General features: G+C 37.0%; 1 protein-coding gene across 7 annotated transcripts in view; it reads right to left on the bottom strand.

The window, feature by feature from the left end:
* Positions 1 to 19,470, bottom strand: part of NF1 (neurofibromin 1) — a 165,520-nt gene that overhangs the window by 119,601 nt on the left and 26,449 nt on the right. For all 7 annotated transcript variants that reach the window (XM_039507432.1, XM_039507435.1, XM_039507434.1 and 4 more), the window contains exons 8-16: positions 18,542 to 18,699; positions 15,994 to 16,167; positions 15,225 to 15,347; positions 14,849 to 14,923; positions 12,353 to 12,484; positions 8,250 to 8,384; positions 6,751 to 6,864; positions 3,623 to 3,702; positions 1,421 to 1,544 (exon numbers count right to left, since the gene is read on the bottom strand). In XM_039507432.1, coding sequence (XP_039363366.1) covers positions 1,421 to 1,544; positions 3,623 to 3,702; positions 6,751 to 6,864; positions 8,250 to 8,384; positions 12,353 to 12,484; positions 14,849 to 14,923; positions 15,225 to 15,347; positions 15,994 to 16,167; positions 18,542 to 18,699 — 1,115 coding nt within the window. The remainder of the gene's footprint in view (positions 1 to 1,420; positions 1,545 to 3,622; positions 3,703 to 6,750; positions 6,865 to 8,249; positions 8,385 to 12,352; positions 12,485 to 14,848; positions 14,924 to 15,224; positions 15,348 to 15,993; positions 16,168 to 18,541; positions 18,700 to 19,470) is intronic.

Here is a 19,470-nt window from a genome sequence, read left to right as displayed (position 1 = left end):
TGTTCTATCAAGGTATTCAAGTCCCCCTCACATCCAACTCATGGAGATCAAACTCCCCAAGTGAGGCATGGAGGAAAAGTAACAATAGAAGTTGAAAGTTCAAAACAGCTTTTAGTAAGAACCTCAGGCAAAGGGATAAAGTAATAATTTGTTCTCATGGAAAATGGTGAACGGAGGATGAATCGAGAGTCTAGAGTACAGTGACATATTAGGTAGAGGTGATCACAACCAAAAAAGTTGCCCAAAGATCAATATCACAAGAAGAGCTGGCCAAAATCAAGTACCTCTGCATCTACAAGCACAACTGAAAGAGACTCTTGAATTTCTCAATGTGTAAAACAAGATGGATACGCACAAACAGTTGCAAGCTGAGCCTCCAAAAAAGTAAAGAAACTGGACTTCAGAGAAAACAGGAATCCCACTTGAGATACTAAAAATGCAGTGAGCAAATAGTGCTTTTAGAATCCCAAGTACAAGATACACTAAAATGGAAGTTGTGGGGGAAGTTTAATTTTTTCCCCACATTTTATAAATCTTGAATAGGAGATACCTAAGGAACAGACCTATTTGGCAGTCAGCATAAAGTAAGAATGAGAAAAAAGTTCATGTAGTAACAAAGCTAATGATAGGGATTCAAGTGGCAAACAAGTCATACAGTCTGAAAATCCTCTCACTCTAAATTGGACATCTTCTCTTATTTAAGAAACACTGTATATGTGAAGAAGTCCAAAAATAAAGACAGAATGTCCTTCAACCATTGGTATTTTCGGTTATCTGGAATTGAAGTTTGAGAACACTATTCCCCCTTCTCTATCCTGATTAGGACTTTTTTACTGCTGAATATGTAACAGGTTTGGTCTTCCATCTAGCTACTGATTTTCTCAGAGGTGATCTTGAAATAGCTGTAGAGTCTGGGCTTGTACTTTGAAACAGACTATCAGAAAGAGAAGTAGGACAGAATTCTGGAAGTCATTCTACCATGTCAGAAGAAAGGGTATCTTATTGTGTCTGAAGATGTACACGTTCTCCTCCTCCTCCTCCTTCTTGCACTGAAGGAAATTTCTTACAATTTTCCTATATAAAAGCAACAGTGATCAACAAGTCTTTAGTTCCGCAAAGAATATTTTCCAAACCTTTTGGAAGACATGCATTTCCTATGCAGAAACAGAAAAAAAGAAGAAAAAATTCTAAGCAGTTTTAGCTACGTATTTAAGAAGACCTAACCAAATATAGACCATTCGAAACCATGATATATATCACATTCTGCTCTGTAAAGAAAGATAAAGTGCATTAACCTAACTATAGGTGGAGCTAGTAAAATTTCTTTCAATCACAAAGAAATTACCCAATATACATAGGTAATAAGTAAAAAAGAAAAACCTAATTGATTTAATAAACTAATAGATTAACATTGACTTACTTTATTTTTTAGAAGAAATTTGTTCCTACAGATCAGAATCTCACGCAACCACTTGAGGATTTCTGTGCTGCTGAGCATCTGATGACCAGTTAGTTTCTTGCAGATATAGAAAAGCATTTGTGAACTGCAGCAAAATGAAATTCAGTATTAGCTATATTATCTAATAACCCAAATAAAATTTCTTGATAGAGACACAGAATCATAGAACTGGTCCAGTCCCCTGCACTCATGGAAGTAATAATATCTAGACCATCCCTGACAGGTGCTCTTAAAAATCCCCAATGATGGAGATTCTACAACTTGCCTAGGCAATTTATTCCAGTGTTTAACCACAGTTAGGAAATTTTTCCTAATCTCCAACCTAAACTGCCCTTGCTGCAATTTGAGCCCATTGCTTCCTGTCCTTTCCTCAGAAGTTAAGAATAAAAATTTTTCTCCCTCCTCCTTGTAAAAACCTTTTATGTACTTGAAAACTGTAATGTCCCCTCTCAGTCTGCTCTTCTCCAGACTAAACAAACCCAGTTTTTTTCAATCTTCCCTCATAGGTCAGGTTTTCTAGACCTTTAATCATTTTTGTTGCTCTTCTATGGACTTTCTCCGATTTGTCCACATCTTTCCTGAAATGTGGCACCCAGAACTGGACACAATACTCCAGTTGAGGCATAATCAGTGTGGAGTAGAGCGGAAGAATTACTTCTCGTACCTTGCTTACAATACTCCTGCTGACATAACCCAGAATGATGGTTGGTACTTTTGTAACAGTGTTACACTGTTGACTCATATTTAGCTTGTGATCCACTATGATCCCCCCATCCCTTTCCGCAGTACTCCTTCCTAGGCAGTCATTCCCCATTTTGTATGTGTGCATATATCCATATATCATTACATGGCATCAGGGAATTAGTAGGAATATCCTATATGACATAATCGTCCATTTAAAACATAAAGAGTATATTTTAAATAACAAAGCTGTGCCCTTCCACCTCCCAACAGGCCATTTTTTATTCCCTAGAGGAAGTTAAGTGATTTTGGTACTTCTCAGATGTCCAGTCTTCAGAGCTGTTGATTCAGAAGACCTCCATTTATCACAGAACTGATCCAGCACAGACAGTGGCAGTACAAGTTTACCTACATTGCCCTGATGTGTCTCAACTCTGTTAGGAAGGAACACACATCTAGGAGTGTTCGTTCAAATCCATTCAGTACTCTGTTAAAACTGCCAAAGAGTCCCAACTAGTGTCAGTTTTTAATGGGTTTTTTGCCCCCAGCCTGAAGAGACAACAAACTCATTTATAGATATATAATATAGTTTCAATTACTGCTAGCCTAAGTAGGACTCAAACCAAAAATTTAAAGGTGAAAGGCTATCCCATTACCAATCCCTGAAGCCATATAATGCACCAATAAAGACTAATTCCTTGATGCGGAGAGCAATGTTTTCTAGAAACAGATATTAACTTCCTTTCTCTTACAAAAAAAATCGTGTACTAATACACATCCTATGACAAAACATGAAATATTTTAGTTTATTTTCATGATTCACAATCTCAGGTTCATGCAGGGCACACTTAATGTCCATTTTTGCCTTCTTGGGAGTGCTGTAATACCTTTTCCCTAATATTCTCATCTATCAAGTTAATTGTTGCAATCACTATATTAAAGGTTATTAAATAAAATGCAAGATTATCTTTAGTCAATAAAAATTCTTTATTAAAAAACCCTTCAGGACAAGTCAGGTGACCCACCCATCAGTGAAATGAACTTCCACATAAGGTGAGCTTTAGTTTCAGAAATAATATTAAGTAATTCCATAAGGGTGGGTTTGTCGGATTTATCCTGCCTTACCCATAAATGCATAAATACAATTTTTTTAAAAGCAATTAGTAAGCATTTCAATCAGATAATTAAAATGTTTATAATTTTTATCTTAACAGCCACAGTTACAACTGAATACTGGATTAAAAACCTTTGACAAAGCTAACAAGATATTTGTGACATGCAATTTCTGTAAAAGTTAAATAGTACAATGGAAAAAGGTTTCTGTTGAACTAAACAAAATAGCGTCTATATGAATAATTTTGGTTTTAAAGACGTATTGAAAATACATGGCTTTTTTAGACAAGTATAAACCACAGCTACTTCAAAAGAAAAGACATCTCAGACAGGGCTATTTATCTGATTTACAAAAGCTAGTTTACCTACCTAATTTCCCAAAATGTTTCTATGGGTGCATCTGGATTCCATAAATCAATGCTGTCTAACTGATGAAGAACTAGCAAGGCCTGAATTCAAAACAGAGTAGCTTTTCACTTCAGAGAAAATAATTTGCAAAGTACTTCAGCATATGCAGCAAAGTAGAATATATATGAATCCAAGTATTAATTATATTTATGTTTAAAATAGTAAATCTAATGGAAAACAAAAATATGCAAGTTTTTTTATGGAAAAGCAAAAGTTCATTATTAAACAAGCTGCCATAATCATCTTTTAGCTTTTTTAGAATATTTACAACCCAAACCTGATAAATAATCTTATGTTACTTGAATGTAAGTCTCCAAATTGAACCAAGGACGTCAAGTCTTTTAAAAGGGGAATTTTTGACATTAGTGTTTACTTCAATGACCCATCTGGAAAAATGTAATGAAACAGCAATCCTGCTAGTACAAAACTAGAACAGCAACAACAGAACATCTGTAGTTTAAGAATTCTCTGTTTTAAGAGAAGGAGAGGCAACTTCTTTACGTTTTCAACTTGCAAAAAGTTAATTAAAATAACAATTGGTTCTGACCAGAACTGGGAGAGTATTAGCAAGCGTATTTCAAAAATATTTTCATTTTTAAAACTCTATTTTTGCCCCTCTTTCGGGTTTGTTTTCCTCAATTATTCTCTTGGACAAGTTTATTGGTTTAAGGAAACAGCAAGGTTTAAACAACTATTGGAAAATGTTAGCAGAAAAGTAATTATGAATTTTAAATATGCATATTCACACCAGATACTTGAAAGAACAGAAATGTACTAGTGTTACCTATGTGCCCAATCAAAAGTGACAGCTCATATAGCAAATACTCACAAATGAGCTGAACACTAATAATTTCTTCTAGAAAATATTTGGCAAACAAATGTGAAAAAAGTCACGTCTCAGACAATTAGCAAGCAGAAAAAGTAAAATTGCTGGTTACAAGTTATTCGCCCAAATACAGTTATGGCAAGCTCTCAAGAGCAAGGGAAATTTAAATTCAAAGCTGCCACTTCATCCGTAATTATATTTGGGTATTGTGGCAAACAAGATGCTTCATGTAAGATCACCTACTGTTTGAAGACCCCTGCTAAAACAATCAAAGAAATTTAATACTTTGTTTTTTAAAAAAATAAAAATAAAAAAATAAATAAACGATAGAATAAGCAGCTCTACCTCAAATTCCTAACTTTATCAATCTAAAAAAGTCCATGAAAGCAGAGATTGTAAGAGCTGTGGTGGCAAAATAATACCATTGAAAGTGACATTTCCATCAGCTAGGGCAGATCCCCACACACTTGTGTAGCAACTTTTAATGATTTTCAGAATAGTTCGTAACAGGAACCACTTTGAAATAACTAAGCTAGAAGAAAAAAAGATGGTAAGTGGGTTAAAGATTGAGGACATAAAACAGACCAGATTCTCAGCTAGTGTACATTTCTGGTACTCCATTCAAAACAGAGCTACCTTGGCTTACTCCAGATGAAAGTCTGGCCCAGCATGCTTAAACTAAGTAACGTAATTAATGGCAAATCAAATCTTTCATCTAATACAACACTGTACATTAATAAGATGGGTTTGGCAGAGATTTTTGTCATATTTAAAAGTGTCCAAAACACTTTCAGGCCAGTCAGGGTACGATAATTTAAAAAGATACCACTGTATTCTGGGCCATAACGTATCCAGAATACTGATACTATAACATTTGGAGTGATTATCATTGATGGAAATGCTGCAATGCAAGCCGCAGAATTTAGCTACAAAGATTCAGTGAAGCAGTAAAAGCAACACACTGAAGAATGTGTTAGATATCCTTTCCTTCAATATTTGAAAGTTTTCCCCTCTAGAAGCGTAGAAGATAGAAATCTTGGACACAGTGCACCTGATGGCATGTGAGGGCCTCAAATCACAGTAATCCAGGACAATTTATCAGAGCGGTAGCCGTGTTAGTCTGGATCTGTAAAAGCAGCAAAGAATCCTGTGGCACCTTATAGACTAACAGAAGTTTTGCAGCATGAGCTTTCGTGGGTGAATACATGCATCCGACGAAGAGGGTGTTCACCCACGAAAGCTCATGCTCCAAAACTTCTGTTAGTCTATAAGGTGCCACAGGGCTCTTTGCTGCTTTTACAGGACAATTTAATAACTTGTAATTTAATTGGGACATAGAATCTTTCCTTCTCACCCACCAAAAGAAATTGACATCTCTATTTTCAAAATATTTTAAATGGGTTGTACATTCCTACCACCATGAAAACATATGAACGTACCAAACTGAATGGCAACTTACTCAGCAGCCTTACATTAGCAATATGGCATGGAAGGCTTGGAAATCAGAAGCAATCTTGGTGTTTTGCCTGCTGGACTACTGAAGCTCATTTACCTCAAGTGTGGTGCACTTCAATTACAGAGCAAGCAGGAAGAGGATTGTAACAGCCTTAGAAGTACTTGCCTGCATATATGCCCCCTCCACACTTGCTGATTCAGAAAGCAACAATCATTGGCCATGGTCCCAGATGTAAAATGAATGTTTATCTCAGCCAGTCAGAAAGAACTGGGGTGGACAGGCAGGCTGTTAGTGGACGGTTTTTAACAGTGCTCTCTACAATGTAGTGGAAGATCCATAAAACCCTTTCTGAAATAGATTTGGTTAAGGCCAGCTTCAGTGAGAAACAAATCTCTCAGTGACATGGGAACACCACAGAAGACAATAATTCCCTATTACACCTTTGAAATCTTTCCTTAAATAGGCCTCTGCTGTATAGCAAACTTGCAATTGAACATACTTTTAGAAAAATGCATCCATACAGAGCAAACACTAAGGGCTCGTTTACACACCAAGTTCCTGAGGACATTGCTACAGTGCAGCCAAAGTCCCAGAGTGCTGTATCAATGTTCACACAGCGGTGCTCCAAGCTGGTGCGCTGCAAATTCACACCTTTGCTTGCAGTGTGGTAACTTGCCATGTAGACAAGCTCTAACACTCAACTTTGGAAACAAACTGATCAATACTTAAAAGCTTTTACACAAAAAGCCTGATATGCTTGGCACAATTCGCAAGCTAATCGCCCTGCGTGTAGAACACTTCCCTTACCTCCATGGCTTCTTGGGCTATTTCTGGCATGTTGGACTGTGGAACAAGTTGTACAAGTCCAGTAATTAATTCAGCAGTGCTGCTCTGTGTCTCAGGCCCTTGCTTCCTTGGATTCTAAACAGTAAAGGGAAAAAATGGTTTAAAAAGCAACATTGTTCTGAAATGGGCCCTGTTTTATCTGCTTTTAAAATGCGGACCCTTCAATACCCTGGCCAACGGCATTCACAGAACTAAATTAACCTCAGGCAGACTTCAGGTGACTACTTTCACAGATCCTCATACAAGTAAAGAGGGCTTGGGGCTGTTGGATTTATTTTTTATTTTATTTTATTATTATTTTTTTGAGATAGTCCTTGAATGTCATATTTTTTTGGGGCAATCTAGAAAAAAATTCAAATTGAAGAGTAAACAAAACAGACAAAAGAAAAGTTCACAACTCCCACGATAAGAATCAGATTATAATAATATGATTATTATTTGGCAATATTGTACATACAGTTTTATTTTCAAGATGCACATTTAACATAACTGCAAACAATTTCTGATGCTTGAATTAGAGTTGATGTCCATATTATGATTTGCAGAATCCCAGAAAAATTATTTGAAAGGAACCTTACAGAATACCCATTATGACATCAATTTACAAAATAAGCATATCTTAGTAAGTTGACTGTTCTCTCTTTTTCATGTCTCCGTTATGATTCTTTAGTGCCTTTCCCTCAACATCTCTTTCAACATCTCTTCTATCATGTTTTTACAAGTTGGGTTTTAATTAATTTCTCTCTAGTATTCTTTTTTTGTTTTTCTGCTCAAGATTTTGACCCTAATTCTTTTTCCTGATCATATTTTCTTCCCCAATCCATTTCTCCTCTATTCAGGTTTACGGGCTTTATACCCTTTGTCACTTTAATCTGGCACTCTCTAGAACCAAAGAACTTAGAATCAGATTATTAGGGTTGGAAGGGACCTCAAGAGATCATCTAGTCCAACCCCCTGCTCAAAACAGGACCAATCCCCAAATGGCCGCCTCAAGGATTGAACTCACAACCCTGGATTTAGCAGGCCAATGCTCAAACCACTGAGCTATCCCCTTCGCTATCCTGTTTTCTCATTCTCGTCACAATGATCAGCAACTAGGATGACTGTCTGGGATTGTCCCAATGCACTGTCCAGGTTCACCACATCACTGATAAGCAAAAGAAATGCAGTGGGATGGAGTGTTTATATAATGGACATCAGGAAAGCTGCCTTCACAAATTGTCTTTATTGGATAAAAGGGTAACAGAAAAGCAGTATCATCCTAGAGCTAAACATTCTGGGTTTGAATTTTTATTTTTTTTACCAATTTTATGATTTTGGTTTTGGTATTTATACTTTAGTGACTTAGTTTCCTAGGGTTATTTATATTATGACTTCATATTTAATAAAAAGCTAAAATGCTTTTTCTATATTTTTTTTAAAACCAAGATTTCACTCATTCAAAAGTAACATTTACTTACATACAGCAAGAGCTTTGGATCAGCATGTAACAGTTTTACCATGGATAACAGCAAAAACTTATAACTTCTGGTTTCCAAGTCTGTAGGTTTTTCTTTAAATTTAAGGCTTGTCATTTTCTCTTTAAATGTAAGACTCTAAGGAAAAAATATTACAGCATTTGTCAATGAAGTACTACATATAGTGGGTTGATAATGTAACATTTTAAAAAGCTTATTACTTTTATAATCAATAATGCATGAAAGGGAACAGGTATCATATGGCTAACAATTGTATATGCAATTCAGTGAAGTATAAATATAATTTTTTTGTACTTAAACCTTTTATTTATTAAAATATAGTTTGTTTAAAAATAGGTTATTTTTATTAAAATTTTATGTAAGCAAAAAAATTTAATCTGTCAATGAGTTGCCCACAAGTTTTTCTGAAAGTGGGAAAAAACCTACGAACAAAATTATTCCAATACTAAGAAAATCAGATATAGCTACTAAGAAAAAATTGTAGCGTGTGTTTTTTATTTTATCCCTTAAGCAACAACAAAAATCAAAAACACACTTATGCTGGCACAGGAATCCATGGATTTACTTTAACTTCAACATCTTGAGGTTTTTTAATACGTTTAGATTTTTAAAACCAAATTAGTTTAAATCACAGTAATGTTACTGCAGCAAAGAGTCCTGTGGCACCTTATAGACTAACAGACGTTTTGGAGCATGAGCTTTCGTGCATGCATCCGACGAAGTGGGTATTCACCCACGAAAGCTCATGCTCCAAAACGTCTGTTAGTCTATAAGGTGCCACAGGACTCTTTGCTGCTTTTACAGATCCAGACTAACAGGGCTACCCCTCTGATACTTGACAGTAATGTTAAGGTGCTGTTTTTCTATATTAATATAAATGACAATACTTTAAGGCAAGAACTCACTCTTCTCACATTTTAAGCAGCAGCTGTGTTACTTTATTTTTATGCAATGGATCTCTGCAAAATATGTATCTTGCAGTTTTCACAAGGTACTGAATCATTAGTAAAATACAGAGGCCTGGTCTATACTACACAGTTAGGTCAACATATGGCAACTTAGGCTGACCTAATTACGTCAGTGTACACACTACAGCCTTTTCCCACCGATGCAAGTGCCCTACTACACTGACATAACTCTACCTCCATGAGAGGCTTATGTCGGTGTAGTTAGGGCGACGGAGTCTTACATCAGCTGTTGTCTTGTGAATTTCACAGCTCTGCTGGAACTATTAAATTGATAAGGAAGTCTGGCTCCAGGCTCCCCAACGGGGTTGCTGCCAAGTCTCTGCTCCAAGCCAGGCTGCCACCCGGGGTCCCAGATCTCTGCTGCCCGCCTGGTGTTTGGCTCTACACTCCCTGCTCGGAGTCCGGCTGCACTGAGGCTCTCAGTCGGGAGCCCGGCTGCCGCCTGGGCTGTCAGTTCCCTGCCAAGAGCATGGCAGCTGACCGGACTCCGGGCACAGATCTCCCCACCGGAAGTGAGAAGCCCAGGGAACAGCTGGGCTCCCGGCCGGGAACTGCGTGAAGCTGAGATCCCTGGCTCTCAGTCCCCCACATTGCCACTCTTCAGGTGGTGAAAGCACTCTGGTGAGGATATGCACCACCAACAGAAGGCGAGTAGTGTGGACATCATAGGTTGACTTAAGATTGTAGTAGAGACATGCCCACAGGCTAGTCAGAGAAAGTTAGCTTCCTTTGAAGAGGAATGGTAAAATACTACTCATACAATATTCAACGTCCTCACCTGCACGGGAGGAGATTCTAATGCCTCCATTCAGGGAAACCATTATGCAATTCAGATATGATAAAAATCTAAACTAGATGAGAGTCTACCACCTTTATAAGTAAGTGTGACCATCTGTCCCGTGATATGGCCTATGCACCTTCACACAAATGGAGACACAGAATTATAGTTATCTTTTATTAACTATGCAAAGTAACACTACTGGACAGAGGAAGCTCTCAGGAGCTATTTGACATCTGCCAAGGAGTTTCTTCAGTAAAACTAAGAAAAATGTTAATCCTTGTTCAGTGTCCTTGATCAAAGGGGGAATTACCCTCTACATCGGACAAATATCTGGATGTTGCTAAATATAAGAGCTTAAAAATTAGTCTAATTTACAAAATTTATGCCCTCATCTTGCGAAACTTACAAATATGCGTAACTTTAAGTATGTGAATGGCTCCCGTTGCACATTGAAAAATTACAACCAATCTCGTTATAAACAATATTTTGACTTAACTATAAACTGTTTGGGACAGAGACCTTTTTGTTCTGTGCTTGTATTGGGCCTAGCACAATGAAATGCCAGGGTTCCTAGGTGCTACCACAATGCTATTTTTTGTCCACTATAATCTGTAATTAGCATCTAATTTTGCTTACTTTTTAAGTCTGAAAATAGTAAAATTGAAATGATGGTATTTCAAGTTTTACAATTTATTTTATTGAGTTTTATATGCATGAGGGACTCAACAATAACACTGAACACAGTATTCTTTAAAAAATGTAATGAATTTATTACTGGGAAGATACCTTTTCAAGCAGTAACACTGAAGTTGCAAGCTTTTTATTTTAACTTTTTGATCTACAGATTCATACCCCGAACAAAAAGTAGTCTCAAAGGTTACAAGCCTATTCTTGAATTCTTTTCAAGTATAGTTTTGTGTAATTACAAATTTGAGACTTTATAATCCCAAACTATTGTGCTAAAAAATTCAATTTCACTCTTAAAGATGCACAATAAAATCTCATACTTAAAGCATCTGACAAAAAGTGACAACTGTACTGCCAGAGGAAACTGCTACTGTATATGATCAGTTTGTCACGATTAAGGGAACTCTGAAAAGAAAAGCATGGCAGAAAGGAAGCTGTTTGGTTTATCTGATGTGTGAAATGATTTCTTTACTTCATACAACCTATAAGTGAAGACATGCTACATATTCCATCTGAAATGAAGTGATGCGACTACAATGGTAACTATACACAGAAAAGTCAAAGAAATTGAAGGCTTTTCTGCGGTAGTTACAATGGGTCATACTTACAGCAACAGAGGCCCACTGCCATGCAAAACAGTGACTGGTTGGCATCTGATCATGTGAGCGACAGCAGCCAATAAGAACAGAAAATAAGAAGCAGAAGACAAAGCACCACCAATCAATCTCAGAGTTGCCAAATACAATACCCGTGCTATATTCTCAACAGATGAATATACACAGATATAAAAACTGAGTTAAACAATTCTACAACATTCAACTAAATCTACCCAAATCCTTTTCTTTTAAACAAAAATACTGAATTATTAGGAATATTTCAGCTGCATGTATAGCTTTAGGCCTTCTGCTACAGTAAATATCTGGGACACTGAAAACTACATCTTTGCAATTCAGAAAAGAAACAAGTTAACTTTGCACAATATAGAAAGTCCTAAACTGAAAATTCAAAATGAGCACAACTACTTCAAGAGACATTTGGATATCATACTACAGACTAATCTGTAATTTACTGAAGATTTTTATATAAAGATGATCAAAGCAGTTTTCATTTCATAATGCTTGCAAATCTTTACAATTTCTGTGCTGTCACTAAGACCAAACAGCCAACATGCTTAAGACAAAGTAAAACAAGTGAAAAGTATTTCAAATCAAAAACTCCTGCTCATCATCAATGTAGAAATGCAGCAGTTACTGAAATGTATTCTGCTGTATGCAGCAGAGGGTAGAATTATTCTGATTATGAAAAAAAGGCGAAGCATTGCCTTCACTAAATAGGCCTGGATACAGCAAGACACCTTAAAAAACAGTCAGACTGTATTACAGAAAAGTAGATTATTTCTATCTTGTTGGTCTGAGAGAGCAGCATAAAAAGCTAAGAAACAAGATCACTAATTAACTCAGTAGGAATACTTTGTGAATACACAGAATACTGCAAGGTTTACAGAGCATGTAAGGCTCTCTGTTGCTTTAGGGATTGCTACATTTTTACTCTATCTTCCAGACTAACATTGATGAATAAAACAGCAGGAATGGAATGGAGACAGAAAATGCAATGGACAGAAATTGTTAATTCATGGATCCAAGTCTTACCGGTGTCATACGAATTGCTGGATGCGCCCCACAACTCTGCACAGCTTTTTGAAGTGTTTCACTGAACATGCTGCGGAGTTCCACGGAATGACAGTACACAGCATCAATCTTGGGCCACCAGTCTACTTCAGACTAGGAAGAAAATACAGTGGTACTTAAAAAGTACAAGGTGGAAAGGTGGTTCCATTTTTTAAAAAATATCTTTTTCAAGTTTAAATAGCCACACCTTTCCACACAGCAAATAAAACTGGGATGATGGACTGAGGAAAAAGAGGGAAGGTTATTAAACTATTCTGAAGAACGTAAATGTTTTGCACAAACTTGAATGAAGTTGTGTCAACTCCCCCGTCTAACGCTATAATTCACAATACTTGCATAGGTTATATTTCACACCATACTCCAGTTGTTTATTTCTTTTATGATCTGCCACCTAATCTGAAAACAGTAACTATTAAAAAAGTTGACTGTGAATGAGTTCAGTCTAGAGGAAATGATGCATGACTGACTAAAGTAAATACTCTGTTCACTAGAAACTAACATACTGCAAGTAAAAAAAATCTTTTGAGATCATAAATGGTTAATACTGTCTATAAAGCTTCATTACAGAGCATATTAAATGTACTGCTGAAAACAAAGCATTTATTTTGTGTTGGTACAAGAATTGAAGCAATAAAAATGTACACCATATTAACAAATAAAGTAAAACTATTCTTAGTTATTTCATAATATTTCCTCCATATAAACCAATTTATTGATGTTCAGAGAACACATGAAAGGGAGTTAACAGACATCAACCAAAAACAGGATACAATTTATACTGAAACCTATAGCTGCTGAGATGTCGAAGAAAAAGGTCTTTATTTCACTGTTTTGGAACTGTAAAAAGCTTCCGATAGTGAGATCACCCTAAACACTATGGAAACCACTGCAGAAATCTAAAGTAGTAGGTCATACAAATCACCATCTATTTAAACAAAACAAAACACAAAACAGACTACTTGCTGTCATAATTGGTTTTTCAATCAATATGTACTTCAAGATCAATGTCATTTAGACTGACATTGGAGAAGTTAGTAACGGATTACAAAGCCAAATTAAAGAAGTTGCTACTTAAAGTTCAGTTTAAGACATGATTATTCGAAATGGGCTATGCATTACTATTTGAAGGGTGAATAGTTTTCATAACAAAGATTTCATTAGCTCAGAATGAGGTTTTTTTTTTCTACTCCAAGTTTTCTGTTTTCTTTTGCCAGAAAGGGTTAAATTAAGACCCGTTTCCCTACTGGTTTTGTTCTTCATCAAAAACGACTTCCATACTTGCAATATGAGCAAACACGCAGTCACTTTTATCGAAGACAAGCGGGCATGGAGAGTTGTGCTTTAGCGTGAAAGACCAAAAGGCTCAAACTCAGCCTGAGAGCAGTGCAAAGTCCACATACGAACAAACTGCATATTCTATTAGACAACAAAAATTAAGCAGCAATTGTTATCGAAAAGAACCATTTCAAGGCCAAAAGTTAATTTTTTAAAATGAAAATCAAATTTCATGTTTCAGTGAAAGGCACTAGTTACAGAAGCTTTGTGTTAAAAGCTCTTCCCATAGCTAGTGCAAAACTACAAGAGCAGCCCTAGGCAGAGCCCACAGGGTTTGGTGCATTAGCAGAAACCTGTGGTGCTCCAAGTTACACAGTGCAATGTGGTTTAAATATTTTTAAATCGATCTAGATTATGGCCTTATTCTCTGTTCTAGGAATTTTTACTTTTTTAAAATAAATGCCTGTCCTGTCCTTTTACCCCACATCAAGTAGAGATAATAGGGGTAAACCTTGCCCATCTGTTCATTGCATCTACCTGTTGTCTCATTTTACACTTAGATTATAAGCTCTTTTGGGCAGGGACCACCTACTTTGCACGTGGGTACAGCTCTTGCCATAGTGGGGCCATTTCCATGACAAGGACCCCTAGGCACTGGCATAATACCACCAATACCACCTAGCATGTATGTAGTGCTTTACAAAGGAGGTACACATCATTATCACCATTTTATGGATAAGAAAACTGAAGCACAGAGAAGTGAAGTGACTTGCCCCAGGTTACCCAGTAGCTGAGCTGAGAACGGAACCCAGATCCGTCAAGTCCCAGTCCATTGCTCCATCCACTAGGCAATACTGCCCCCCTTAATACAAATATGGAATCCAAGGTCCTCCTCCCCTAAATGACCAATGTCAATACACTGGAAAGAGCAAGAGGGGTTGGAGCAGTGAAGGAACTGCTGCCATGCAAATATCGTGATTAGAAGCTCAACCTATTTTGAAACCTGATAAGTGGCTAATGAGCAAGCTTGTGGGCAAATCCTGATGACTATGCTAGAACTAGTACTATGAGCACAGTGCGCAAGATTTAGGCTACTGCTTAAATTCTAGTCAAATGACTATTTCAATTCCTAAATAAAATCACTAACCACCTCTAGGCTAACTAAATACTTTTAAGACTTACATTTGTGATTATTCGCTGGAGTGAGTTTACCAGCACATAATGAAACGTTGATGGGGAATTCTGTGCCAAGCAGATCTAGAAGGAAAACATTAATATAAAAGCCATTTGGGAAAATTGTTATTCTTTAACATCTCTCAAGATCAGATTGAACAAAGCACCAAAGCCCATTTAGTAAATTAAAAAAACATCAATACAAGCAGTATTAGAACAGCAGAAATAGATTGATACAAAATACTCAACACAAAGAATTTCTGACAAATATTAAGAAGTTTGAAATTATTTATGAATTTCTGGCTGCCACTAGCGCACCCTTGATATCTGACAAGTCATAAATAGCATCAGGAGACACTACTTGTCCATAAAATCATTGCCTCACCTTAAGGTATGGGTTGTTCTGAGGGTTTATGCGAAAGCAGGAAACTAAGCAGTCTATCATAAGGTCTACATCTGCATTCTGATTGCCTCTTGAGAAAGGTTTACTTGGATTAAACAGCAAGGTCTACACAAAAATTCAGATAAAAATGTTATTCCAGTTTGCTTGTAATATATGACTAATTTGTTAAAAATCAGAGAGTAGGCCACTCTAAATGTTACAATTTTAGAAAATCTACTAACATTTGTTATTTCTAAAACCACTTAAATAATATTTAACCTTTAAAAAAGACAATTTTTACAGATCTAAAAGAGACAAAAAAGACGCTATCCCTTGCTTTTTAATTCACCAATAGTGTCTCACAAGCTTGGTTGATTACATGTTGCAATACCCAGAGCTAAAGTGTATTCAGAAAAGCAAGAAGTGGTTTGGGCATTACATAGGGGCTGTAAGTGGGTAAATGTTGCATGAAGAGAATGTAAAATTCCTTGGTGCTATTAAAGCCAAAAGGCATTCAGCAGAAACAAAATGTAGGAAGTCAAGAGACAATGTGGGATTCGAGAGAAGGAAAGTAAGGAGTGAATGACGAATACCAGAGCTGCAATACTGGTGTAAATATAATACTAGAACATGCACAGCTTGCTTACAAAAATGCTACCAAAGATACTCCATGACACTGGGCTCGTTAGTAAAACACAAATTCAAATGAATTTTCTCATCAGATTTAGGAAATGACAAAATGATTTCCAGACTCCTCTCTCTTCCTCTTTACCTTAAGATCATCAACCATGGACTGCACTAGAAGGAAAATGACAGAATTATCTTCCCAGTTGATGTAGGTAGATGCTTTGCACAGTTTAACACAAGCAATAGCAGCACTTTCAGTCAGCTGTCTGCTCCCACTATGGCTTGCAAGTGCTTTCCTGAGGTTGTCCAGAAACAGTTTCTGCAGAATTCAAATATAACAACCAAAAAAGAAAAGAAAGAAATAGTTATAGCCGATGTTTTAGGAGCTGTGGACAAAGCTTTTACATCTTTAAATACCCCCCCAAAAAATGGAAATACTGGTGTATCAGTTTAGAAAAGTATATTTTATTCATTACACACTCACTTTGGACAATTCACATTTGTGTGAAGATACCATGATATAATCAGCTTGGCAATGGCCAACTTAGATGCTCCAAGCATTGCTTATTTTTAATTGTAGCCAAGTCAAATTCTGTCTGTGTTACAGAACTTCATTTGCAAACCAAGCTTTTCGGGTACAAAATATATCGGAAGGACAGAACACGTCGTGCTGGTGGGGGAGTGGCACTATACACGAAAGAAAGTGTAGAATCAAATGAAGTAAAATCTTAAATGAACCAAACTGTACCATAGAACCTCTCTATTCAGTCCTATTCAACATATTCATAAATGATCTGGAAAAAGGGGTAAACAGTGAGGTGGCAAAATTTTCAGATGATACAAAACTACTTAAGATAGTTAAGTCCCAAGCAGACTGAGAAGAGCTAGAAAAGGCTCTCTCAAAACTGGGTGACTAGGCAACAAAATGGCAGATGAAATTCAATGTCGATACATGTAAAGTAATGCATATTGGGAAAACATAATCCCAACTATACATATAAAATGATGGGGTCTAAATTAGCTGTTACCATTCAAGAAAGATCTTGGAGTCATTGCAGCTAGTTCTCTCAAAACTTCCACTCGATGTGCAGCAGCAGTCAAAAAAGCAAACAGAATGTTGGGAACCATTAAGAAAGGGATAGTATCAGAGGGGTAGCCGTGTTAGTCTGGATCTGTAAAAGCAGCAAAGAGTCCTGTGGCACCTTATAGACTAACAGACATATTGGAGCATGAGCTTTCGTGGGTGAATACCCACTCTGTCGGATGCATCTAGTGGAAATTTCCAGGGGCAGGTATATATATGCAAGCAAGAAACAGGCATATATATACCTGCCCCTGGAAATTTCCACTAGATGCATCCGATGAAGTGGGTATTTCACCCACGAAAGCTCATGCTCCAATACGTCTGTTAGTCTATAAGGTGCCACAGGACTCTCTGCTGCTTTTAAGAAAGGGATAGGTAATAAGACAGAAAAAATATTGCCTCTATATAAATCCATGGAACGCCCACATCTTGAATACTGCGTGCAGATGTGGTCCCCCCATCTCAAAAAAGATATATTGGAATTGGAAAAGGTTCAGAAAAGAGCAACAAAAATTATTAGGGGTATGAAACATCTGCCATGTGAGGAGAGATTAATAAGACTGCGACTTGTCAGCTTGGAAAAGAGACAACTACGGCAGGGATATAATTGAGGTCTATAAAATCATGACTGATGTGGAAAAAGTCAATAAGGAAGTGTTACTTATTCCTCCTCATAACATAAGGACTAGAGGGGTCACCAAATGAAATTAAAAGGCAGCAAGTTTAAAACAAACAAAAGGAAGTATTTTTGCCACACAGCACACAGTCACCCTGTGGAACACCTTGCTAGAAGATGTTGTGAAGGCCAAGACTATAACAGGGTTCAAAAAAAGAACAAAATATATTCATGGAGGATAGGTCAATCAATGGCTATTAGCCAGGATGGGCAGGAATGATGTCCCTGGCCTCTGTTTGCCAGAAGCTGGGAATGAGAGACAGAGGATGGATCACTTGATGATTTCACCTGTTCGGTTCATTCCCTCTGGGGCACCTGGCACTGGCCACTGTCGGAAGACAGGATACTGGGCTAGATGGACCTTTGGTCTGACCCAGTATGGCCGCTCTTATGTTCTTATTTCCACACATTGCAAAAAACAAAAACAAAAAAACCCACCACCACCACAAAGTTCAGTTCAGATTAGCAGTAATGTAAAACTTGATTAAGGGACTTGGGGAGGAATAGCAGGATTCAAAACTCTAGGACAGTTCTTTACTCTGAAGCCCAGCAGGGGCTGTAAGTGCTGAGGTGGCAATTTGTTCACCACCAACAGGAGTGAATGACTCACAGTGTTCTGCACAAACCCCTTTTTTTAGCTCCAGGAATTGAATTGTCAGGAGTAGCTATACAACCCTCATCAAGCAGGATATATGCCATTATACAAAGCTCTGATGGTAGGGAAAGTAAAGGGCTAGGTGAGAGCTCCGAGAATCCTGAATAATAGAGAAAACAGGAATTTAATAGGGGGTTTAAATGTTTGGTTTTTTTTTAAATAGAGGCAGAGTAGGCTTATATCAGAGTATAGCTTTTTAAAACAATATGGGACATGCCAAGACAAACACCCTATTGAATTCAGACTTGTATTCACTATGACATTTTAGCTTTCTTCACCTTGTTTATTTTGGTTTCCTCCACCACATCCTTGGCTATATCTTGAATGATTTCTGGACACAGGACAAGAAGAATGATTTGCAGTGGCCAAACTGCTGCTTTACGTTTCGTGCTTTCGGCAAACCCATCCACCAAGTCAAACAACTTCTCTGCACAATCTACATTATAAAACAACCAAATGACTACGGAAGAAACACTGAGGGGAAAAGTGTTTAAATATCCTGTTATGTTTAGCTCATAATCCTAGTTTGCAAAGAGCATTACTCAAAAGAAAAAGCACTGGTTCAATAAACAAAAGAAATATGAGCAAGACAGCCACAACCGTAATTCATTCACTAGAAATGACTACAAGAGAGCATTCCAGAAATACATATGATCTGTGGATGAACACTTATGTCAGAGCTAGGTATTATTGTCTGCAGAAAGAAATAGGAAATAAAAAGGGGGATTTAAAACATCTAAAGGGGAAAAAAATTGATCAAAAATACTATTCTATGAAATACTGTAATTGACGTGTACAAATGACAAAATTTGCTTTAACTATTTTCCATATTTTTTAAAATCAATGATATTCATTCTTTTTCCAGCTAACCAACTCACTAAATAGTAGCTGAAGGTTTAAACTGTGAAAAACCTTCCAGAATTCTGGTTTGCAGATGACACTAAAATATGCATGTACAAGTAACAGACATTTCAGCTTATTTTCAGAGTTCAGATACAGGTCCTGCTATGACACAAATGGAAACTGGAAGGATGTGTCTTGAGTACTGGCAAGCAAAAGAAGTTTGGCACCACTTTTGACAAGGAAGATAAAGGGGGAACAGAACATAAGAGGCAAAGTATGGCTCCATCTACAAAAATAAAATGTGTTTTACAACCATGCTTAGGCAGGCCATTGTGGCTGAACTGGGCTATAAACAGGGTTAAAA

This window comes from Mauremys reevesii, linkage group 20 (genome assembly GCF_016161935.1).
Source record: "Mauremys reevesii isolate NIE-2019 linkage group 20, ASM1616193v1, whole genome shotgun sequence".
NCBI lineage: Eukaryota > Metazoa > Chordata > Testudines > Geoemydidae > Mauremys > Mauremys reevesii.
Note: the sequence above shows the minus strand (reverse complement) of the source record. Positions and strands in the feature narration are given on the sequence as shown.